Consider the following 10,253-nt stretch of genomic DNA (forward strand, 5'->3'; position numbering starts at 1 on the left):
TCGGAACTCATCCGGTGTCCGAATAACATTGTCCAATATATCAACCTTTATGTCTCGACCCTTTCGAGACTCCTCGTCATGTACGTGATCTCATCCGGGACTCCAAACAATCTACGGTCATCAAATCACATAACTCATAATACAAACTGTCATCGAACGTTAAGCGTGCGGACCCTACGGGTTCGAGAACTATGTAGACATGACCGAGGCACATCTCTGGTCAATAACCAATAGCGGAACCTGGATGCTCATATTGGCTCCTACATATTCTACGAACATCTTTATCGGTCAAACCGCATAACAACATGCGTTGTTCCCTTTGTCATCGGTATGTTACTTGCCCGAGATTCGATCGTCGGTATCATCATACCTAGTTCAATCTCATTACCGGCAAGTCTCTTTACTCGTTTCATAATGCATCATCCCGCAACTAACTCATTAGTCACATTGCTTGCAAGGCTTATAGTGATGAGCATTACCGAGAGGGCCCAGAGATACCTCTCCGAAACACGGAGTGACAAATCATAATCTCGATCTATGCCAACTCAACAAACACCTATAGAGCATCTTTATAATCACCCAGTTACGTTGTGACATTTGATAGCACACAAGGTGTTCATCCGGTATTCGGGAGTTGCATAATCTCATAGTCAGAGGAACATGTATAAGTCATGAAGAAAGCAATAGCAATAAAATTAAACGATGAATTATGCTAAGCTAACGGATGTGTTCTTGTCCATCACATCATTCTCTAATGATGTGACCCCGTTATACAAATGACAACACATGTCTATGGTCAGGAAACTTAACCATCTTTGATTAACGAGCTAGTCTAGTAGAGGCATACTAGGGACACTCTGTTTGTCTATGTATCCACACATGTACTAAGTTGCCGGTTAATACAATTCTAGCATGAATAATAAACATTTATCATGATATAGGAAATATAAATAACAACTTTATTATTGCCTCTAGGGCATATTTCCTTCCCAACAATGCATCAAGAAAAAGATCCGTCGGCCAGGAATCCCGAGCGGTGAGGAGGTTGGGTGGCTCATGTCATTCTTATTTCTGGAAGACGTCAAAAAACGTCTTGCATCATGGGACAGAGGAAGTAGTCAGTTTGGCCCAATAACCATGTGAGAGCCATTTGGCCGCATGTATAAATGATATAAAAGTAACATGAACATGCCAATTATAGATATGTTACATACGTATCAATAGGCAGCCAGGTTGGCGTTGGAGGGCGATAGGAGGAAGAAGATGGCAGGAGGAAGGAAAAAGAACCACAACAGTAAGATTCTCATCGAATGGCTCTCAAGGCCGATTGACGTCAACAAAATTCAATGCAAATTACATATAGATAGTCCCCTAGTATTTGCATCCCATGAAAATACCAGACATACATAATATGATTTAAATATGTCATATTTGCATCAAAAATATGATTTAAATATGTCATATTTGCATCAAAAATATGATTTAAATATGTCATATTTGCATCAACAGGCGAAAGCCCTCACTACATATATATATATGTTTGATCACGTCTTTGAGACATATGGGGCACATACCAACACTCACCTCGTCAAGAAGTTTCTCCGTACTTGACCGATATAGGGCTGATAGGTTAACGACATGACGACAGTCCACCTTCATGTTGAAGCTAAAGTCAGATCCTACAACCCTGTTTTGGCAAAACAATGATAGGTCCAAGAACACTATTAAATCATCACTTGTGCCCCCAACAAATACCAGCAAGGGGGTTAAGCTTATTGGCTTGCTGGTTGTACACGATATTAATGTGTAAAGTTGAAGGATTTTTAATTATATTTTAGGCATAAAAAATAACTAAAATAAGCGTGTGTGTGTATTGGTTGCTGGAAGGTGTTTCTTATGCAAAAGCCTGCTCCGGGATCATAGTTTCACTGATAGTAACTCTCCATAAGATAAAAGTGCAACAAAGATAACATAGATATGTGAGAATGAAATATTTCGTGATCATACTAGAATGTGTAAGATGTGTTGATACTATATATGAAGTATATCCATAACTCCACGACATAACATCTATATCTATGATAATACTTCAACCTTCAACCAAGATAACATATGCGTATTGTATTACGTATTTAAGCATAGCACTACCTTAAATAAGATGACATATCTATATACACGATTTCATTAGAGGCATCGTGCAACCATTTATCGTTAGTGACAATAATGCAATACAAGCCTTTTTCACACTTATCATCACCACAATACTTTTCTTGCAATGCAAGCCTTTTTCACAACTAATGCACACGACTCCCTCTACTGATTAACCCATCGAAAATGATCATGAGAAGACATATAATCAGAGATGAATATGAATCTATAAATGAAGCATAAGCATCAGCACAATTTGACATAAAGTAATAATTCATCACATGATCAACATCACCGCAAACAATACATCAGATGGACCAGAATCATGATAGGTACCTCATGTGGAAATTATATTGAACATTGAACAACAAGAGGGCGAGATTACATATTGTCTACTGCCATGAACCTGTAGTCCAGGGGTGGACTACTCACAACTCATATTGAAGCAGCGATGATTGTTGATGAAGACAATGATGACTTCCCTTTCGGTAGAGTACTAGAACAAGAATGTAGATGGGATCACCTTGAATCGCAAAGTGACAACAACGAAAAACACTCAATAAAGACAAAGGGTTTCGAGGTATATAAGTTAGAAGCGCCGAAGATGGAGCCAGGGGAGTCTTAGCAGGCCCAGTCACCTCAAGGCTTTAGGCACCCGAGGAAGACAGCTGGCCTCCTTGAGGTTCCCCTTTGCTCTGGTCTGGTTCTCCTGGTCCCTTTTGACTTGAAACTTGGCTCTGTATGTCTTTCCCCTTATAAATGCTACTCCCTATCTTCACAAATGTAAGACGTGTTGGATATTTTAATATGGGCCACATACGGACTGAAATAAGTGAACAAACACACTAAAACACGTCTATGTACATCTAATTCAGGAAAAAATTAGAACATTTTACATTAGTGAACGGAGGGAGTAATATTTATTTTTTCTGCAAAAACACTAGAAACAGGACCTCGCACAATGCATTTTATTAATACTCCCTCCGTCCCAAAATTCAAGTCACATTTTAGTATTATATACATCCGTATCTAGACTAATCTAAGACAAGAATTTTGAGATAGATACATCCGTATCTAGACTAATCTAAAACAAAATTTTGGGACGGAGGGAGTATATTAGTACAAATGAAATTAACATCTTTACATATCTATACCTACTAATAAAGCAAGGTGCGTTTCGCAAATTTTTTCATCCGTTCACCGCCGAAAAGATTTTCTTTCTATCTGATGTGGTACTAAATTCTTATGCATTTCTCTGCTAGAAAAAGAATTTTCGTACGTGGACTGCGCGCTATGGCCCAGTGAAGTGAGACCACTTATTTTTCTGCCCACGCAACTGGGAAAATTCTATTTTCCGCAATGGGCGATAAATAGTCAGAGTTTCGCACAAGACAACTAATAATGGGCTGGCCCTTTTTGCTTTTTTCTGTGTTTTACTTCTATTTTTATTTTCCTTTCCCTATCTCTTTTTTTCCTTATAAGTTAGTTTTTCTTTTAGAATTTATTTCGTAATTAAAAATTCTTAGAAAACGTCAGAATAAAAAAACGAATTTGGGAAAATGTTTTTTTTCTAAGAAGAAAATGAAATTTCAAAAAATGCTCCAAATTTGAAAAATATTCTTGTTTCAGTGAAATTTTCTAAATAAAAAATAATGTTCGTGTATAAAAGATGCACATTTTCTAAAAATCTTATGAATTTTCAACACATGTTCCCGTTTTAAAAAAATGTTCAAAATTCAAAAAATGTTCATATTTTTATAAAAAAGTTTGTGTTTTCAGAAAATATTTGTGAATTTTAAAAATATGTTCCCTTTCATATTTTGTTCGTGTTTTTTCGAAAGTGTACATAGTTTTAAAAAAACTGTTCAGGATTTAAAAAACTGTTCATGTTTACTAGAATATTCAGAAACATCATACCTTAAAATCCCCTCTATTAAAGGATTGAAAGGAAGAGTGGATTGAATAACTTATGGGCCTTCTCTGGTGTACGATGACGAATGGAAAAATAGCGAATTGATTTCTTCACACACGGCGAAACCGAGAAGCCAAATGTTCCTTTTTATGTGCACACAGGGTTTTGCTTGCACATATAATTCTCACTGACTTTAAATGCATACTATTTTATCTCCCGTTGCAACGCAGGGGCATATGTGCTAGTTTGATGATAATATGGCGTGAACAACACAAAATTAAAGATAAATTTAGGACATATGTCAATATCGCCAAGTTTACTCCATGCTCATTCTTGACCATTCAAGATAATAAATAAACGTTAATTTTGTATGGATACTAGTAAAATTAAACGACTGACACCTAAACTATTTTCACAATTTCTAGTACAAGTCATCCCTTCTTCCGCCCCCATCCTCATCAATCAGCAACATGTCCGCGTCCAACGACAACGATGTCATCAACATGGCGCGCCCACGATCGCGGCTATATCGCCGCCGTCTTCCACAACCACACCCGGCACAACATCGAAGCTCGTGCGTGGTAGCTGTACTACCTCGGACGAGCAGCTCCGGCACCTTCACGAGCGCAGCACGCCCGGTGGTTGGCTCTGCATGCATGCCCACCAGATGCTCGGTCAAATGCTGAAGATAGGATTCCGAAAGGTAAATTTGATTGAGCAGTAGACCCTTCTCCATTGAATTGTGGAGCATTGGGAAACAACCACTAAAAAACATAGCGCGCTATAGCGTCGCTAATAGCACGGTATAGCGTATTGAGAATTGCCTCGCTAAATATATCGGTGTACAATGTCTCGCTAATAGCACGCTATAGCGCGATATAGCACGCTAATAGCATATTTTGAGGTCGCCGCTATTTTGCTGTAGCGCGCTATTTTTTTCATTGGAAACAACAAACATGGTTAAATTTTCGATGAGAGGTCTCCACCCCCAAACCATGGTTTGCATTGTCGCATTGATGCCGCACAAAATTCGAAGAGACCTCACATATTTCAAAGGAGAGAGCATGCATCATTAAGCCGGCATGCAATGCATGCTTAAATTCACAGCCTTGGGGCTGCAGCTCCCTTGATAAATAGCCATTGCGTCTGGGCTGTGTGTTGTGCTGCCTTCTCAGTTCAATCCCTTGCAGTAGCAGGAGCACAGCTCCACGTGCAGTGAGTTTCTTCATCTTCTTCCAAGCCCCTCTCTTGGTACTCCATCCTTTCCGGTTTATAGGGCTCAATTTAAAAATCTCACCAACCAAGATAGATGGTGAGTGGTGGAATACTTTTTGTAGTTTGCAAAAGCACCTAATTAATGCTCTTATTTTTCTCAAAAAATTATGTTTATCAATGTATTAATTGCAATGCATGCATGCATAAAGTACATGCATTAGTCAATTTTCTCTTAATACTTGCATCCAATGATTTAATGCACCTTGGATTCTGAACATGTGATGAGGAACAACCAAATTGAGCCTTATAAAATGAAAAAAATAAAATTTTGAGATAAGCCCTATAAACGGGAAAGGAGGGAGGATGTGCTAGTATAGAAATTCATGTGCTTCTTTTTCTCTGCTTGCCTGCAAACTGCATCTCTTCCATTTAGTTTTGGCAACCGAGACCCTTTCTAGGCCGGGATTAGTCAGTTTTGTGGTGTCTATTTTGCCGCCCTTCTTGTTCCTACCAGAGAAAAGTTAGCTTGTCCAGAGTGCTAAAAGATTTTAGACCAGCCTTAGTAATCTTGGGATTGTTCTAGGTCACAAGAATTGGATACGTGAGCTGTGAGCAAAAATTTTAATACTGCCACCTGACATGATGAACGATCCATTTTGCAGGATGGCTCCTGCCGCCATGAGTGATCCTTGCGACTGCTGCAAGAGTAAGGTGAAGTTCATCAGGCAGATGCGTGGTAACTTCAAAGATAGTGTGGTACGCTGGCTATTAATTTCTGTCATTCCTAGTTCATTGAGTTGCCTCAGTTTTCTAGAGTTTGCATGCTCCATTTCAACCTTTGTTCCACCACTGCTACTTGCCGCAGGTCATACCACAGCGGCTCATGAACCATTTTGGAGGCGATACCTCTGGAACCATAAAACTAGAATCCCCTAATGCCCAGGTGTATGATGTTGGAGTTGCCAAGAAGGTGAACAGAACGGTCCTCCTGTCTGGATGGGAGGCTTTTGTCGATGCCAATCAGATACAGGAGAACAATTCCTTGATGTTTCGGTACATTGGATTCTCCTGCTTCAAGGTTGCGGTATTTGATTCCAATGGCGAGGAGAGAATCTTGTGCCGTGCCAGGATGGGAAATCCTTCTCATGTTGAAAAGCCAAGCATGCATCGTTCTGTTGTTTTGGCCAGTCCCCTTGATGGTACCACCCAGTCTTCAGATTCAGATGACTGCTACATAACGCCAGGAAAGATACCTGCAGTAAAATATTCTGCTGATGAATTTTCAGGTTAAGTTGTCTAATAAAACCAATTGGTTACATAACACTAGGAGTGCCCATTAAATTGTTATTACAGGTTGATCTCTTACTCCTGAATTCATTTTTTCCAGCAGAATATAGTCCATCTGAATCTGATTCTGTGGAGTTGGATAATCTTCATATGCTTTCAAAGGATTATGTCTTATCAAGATGATGCCATCTCACAGGAGAACAAATGGAAGAAATTGAAGCGTTTGTCTCAAAAATTCAATCTGAAATCCCTGTGCTTGTGGTAAAGATGAACAAGACCAATGTGTCCGACTACCCTGATCTGGTATGTTAGGTTCGAACTCTATCGGAACTGCTAAATTGCCTGCGGTTACATATGCCTCTCTTATTGACACTTTAATTGTATAAACCCTGAAAGATACTAATGGAACAATGAAACGAATATTTGTTACTGAACCAATGGTATACATGTCTTGCTGCTAGAAACTTTAGCCTTGGTGAATGTAATTGGTGTTCATAAGCTATGGCATCATTGTATATACCTCATCTGTCTTTTAATCAGGTAATACATAAGGAGTACGCGGGCGCATACTTTCCGCCCAGAACTCGATTTGTCACACTCAAGGTGCCTGAGAATAGCAAGGGTTGGCAATGCAAATTCTGCATTAGACCTGTTGGCGGGCACAACCTTTATTTGCGTGACTTTGTCCCTGACAATCATGTTCAGGAGGGAGATCTCTGCCTCTTCCAACCAATCACAGAGGTTGAGGCAACAAACTTCGCAATTATGGTCCACCTGCTTTCCAAAGCTGGAAGAGCTGGTATACCCTCAAATCAAGGTAATGTTCAAGAAACAAGTGTATAGCTATATTCTGTTGATATTTCAAGAAATCTCATATTTCAAGCAGCTCTCTGTCAGGATGGTACCAGACAGTTAACCATCAACAAGTGGAATTTAGAAATGTTGCACTGTATTTAATTCCCTGTCATACTTGTTTTCACAGTTAATTTTACTGTTGAAATTCTCGACAGGAGGAGACAATCCACATGAATGTGGATCTATCTGCTTGGATCAACGGGAGACTTCCTCCAAGCTTCATTATGTCTTATCAAGTAGGTGCCGACTGGATGAAGAAGATGTGGCTGAAGTAGATGCTCTTGGTACGAAAATTCAACCTGATATCCCTTTTCTTGTGGTCCAAATGACAAAGAGCAATGTCAATGGATCACGACCTTCTCTGGTAACTAATCCTATTCCTGTTGTGCAGTGGGTAACTCTATTATTTTTGTTTGAGGTTGAATAGTGCAACACATTTTGATTTGTTTCAAAAATAGCTTTTGTTACATTCACAGATTGAGTTCGCTACTAGTACCTCTGATTTCCACGAACAGTTTTGATGTGTTCAACAAATAACCGTCAATTGGCGCATGAACATTTTTTGGTTGCTCTGTGAGCATATTTTATTTTCTCCTCACTGATTTTTCGTTTGTGCCATATGCAATTAGAGTTGTGGTTTTCAAAGCTTCGTCATAAGAAACATGATGATTCAAACGGATTGTGATCCGCCTATAATAATACTACCTTAAAAGAGCTTGTCACTCAAAGGCAGCTGTGCTCTACAACCTTTGTCCGGGTGTATTAGTCCCCCTTGTATTTTGAATCAAATTTTGATCATAGATCTAAATAGCAAAACACAAGTTAGATGCCACAAAAAGTCATATTGTTGATTCATATTTGAACAAAAGTTTCTAATTGTACTATTTATATTGTATAAAAAAATATTTTGGTAGTCAAAATTTTGACCCAAAATACAAGGGGGGTTAATAAACCTGGACGGTGGAAATTGTTGTTTGTTACAATTCTCTAGCAACGATCAGTAGCCTGTATGACGTCACATTTTTGTCTTTTCCTAAAGAACACATGAGATGAATATAGGCATAAGTTATCAACAATATTTACTTTCTTGCTTAAATGTGGAACCAGGACAGTTAGCTCAGTTTGTCATTGCATTACTCCCTCCGTCCGCGAATAAGTGTACATCTAGATTTTGTCCTAAGTCAAAATTTTAAAACTTTGACCAATTTTATAGGAAAAAGTAGTAGCATTTATGGCACTAAATTAGTACCACTAGATTCGTTTTGAAATGTAGTTTCATAATGTACTAATTTGATGTCATATATGCTACCATTCTTTTCTATAAAGTTCGTCAAAATTTTAAAACTTTGACTTAGCACAAAAGCTAGATGTACACTTATTCGCGGTTGGAGGGAGTGCTTTTCTTGTTAATGTTTTTTCTTGTCTGTATAATCAGGTCATTTGTAGGGGTTATGGAAGGGCACATTTTCCCAAAGGAAGGCAAACCATCACACTTAGACTCCCAGTAGGGAAGAAGAAGTGGCATGCCATTTTCCACATCAGACGAGACAGCGGTGGGTACGTCCTCTATGGTGGGTGGGTAGACTTTGTCCGTGGCAACAATTTGCGCGAGCAGGATGTCTGCCTGCTCCAACCAATGGACAAGGGTGAGGGGAGAAGGTTCACGGTGATTGTCCATTTGCTTCCCAAGGCAAGAAGCACCAGCAGGTCCAAGGGTGGAGTTGTTGCTCTTTGCTCGAACAATGGTGGAAGTAGCAGGAAAGCCTTATCGACATCCTGTGTTAAGGCGAGATCATTCGTTGATGGTATGTTGGCTTACCGATCTTAGAATCAGTGGGCGCGTGAGTTGTGTTCGTCTTCTTAATTTGTTGTCTCCAGAAGAAAGTGATTTCAGTTTTTCAACTTAGGCATTTGTATGTTCTCAAGTTTAATTTTATCTGCAGGAAAGTCAGATCTGGATACGTGGTACTAGGCGACGGTACCTGCTTGACCCTCCCACAGGAGAAGATAGTTGCTGAAAGGGTGAAGGTGATCCAATCTGAAGCGCCCATTTACGTGGCAATCATTGATAAGAGCAGTTATTTTGCCCTTGTAAGTTACAAGATCTCACTCAATTTCCTGAAAAATCCATCCTTGAATCCGTGTTGTGGTGACTGCTATTGATTTATCTGTTGCACCTGGGAAACAAAAATAGGACCTGGGCGCCATGGGAGGTGCTCCTGCTGATGGTCATCTTCCAGACGGGGCACAGACTCTGGTGCTCCGTCAGGCAGGGTGGAGCAAGGCGTGGCATGCCGAGATGCTCGACAGGCGGATGCTGCCCGGGGGAGGGTGGCATGAGTTCGCCGCCGACAACCGGCTGCAGGCCGGAGATCTCTGCCTGCTGGAGCCGGTGAAGGGCGAGGTGCTTGCCATGTCTGTCCACATCATCCGCCGTGAGCAGTACTATTAGCTTAGCAACTTATGTGTGGGAGTCATTCAAGGGCGCTAGTGATGATACATTGCTCTTTTCTGATGCTATTTTGGTGATGGTTCGTTCTGTGATCATTCATGGGAGTTTGTCTGGTCTGATCTCCCATGCATACATTCAGTGATATCTGATATGCACCAGTACATTTCTAACTTCTAAGATAGAATGGCGGAGCAGAAGCTTTTGTAACTTTTGCTGCATTTTTCTTTTGAATTGTTTGGATTGCTTACCACATGTGTCACGTGGTAACTTTTGCTGCATTTCTCAGGTAGGTTTACCGAATGCATGGATGCTTTTGTTACTTCTCCCTTGATCATGTAATGTGGTATAGTTATGCCATTTAGAAATGATTCTCTCTACAGAAGT

General features: G+C 39.9%; 1 protein-coding gene across 1 annotated transcript; it reads left to right on the forward strand.

The window, feature by feature from the left end:
• Positions 1-5,938: 5,938 nt before the first annotated feature.
• LOC109771669 (B3 domain-containing protein Os03g0620400-like) lies at positions 5,939-9,869 on the forward strand. Its single transcript, XM_020330368.4, has 10 exons — positions 5,939-6,031; positions 6,141-6,561; positions 6,663-6,730; positions 6,830-6,865; positions 7,103-7,165; positions 7,268-7,379; positions 7,573-7,781; positions 8,853-9,124; positions 9,361-9,508; positions 9,612-9,869. Exons 1-10 carry the CDS (start codon positions 5,939-5,941, stop codon positions 9,867-9,869), a joined length of 1,680 nt encoding a protein of 559 aa, XP_020185957.4.
• The last annotated feature ends 384 nt before the right edge of the window (positions 9,870-10,253 follow it).

This window comes from Aegilops tauschii, chromosome 7, assembly GCF_002575655.3.
Source record: "Aegilops tauschii subsp. strangulata cultivar AL8/78 chromosome 7, Aet v6.0, whole genome shotgun sequence".
Lineage (NCBI taxonomy): Eukaryota > Viridiplantae > Streptophyta > Magnoliopsida > Poales > Poaceae > Aegilops > Aegilops tauschii.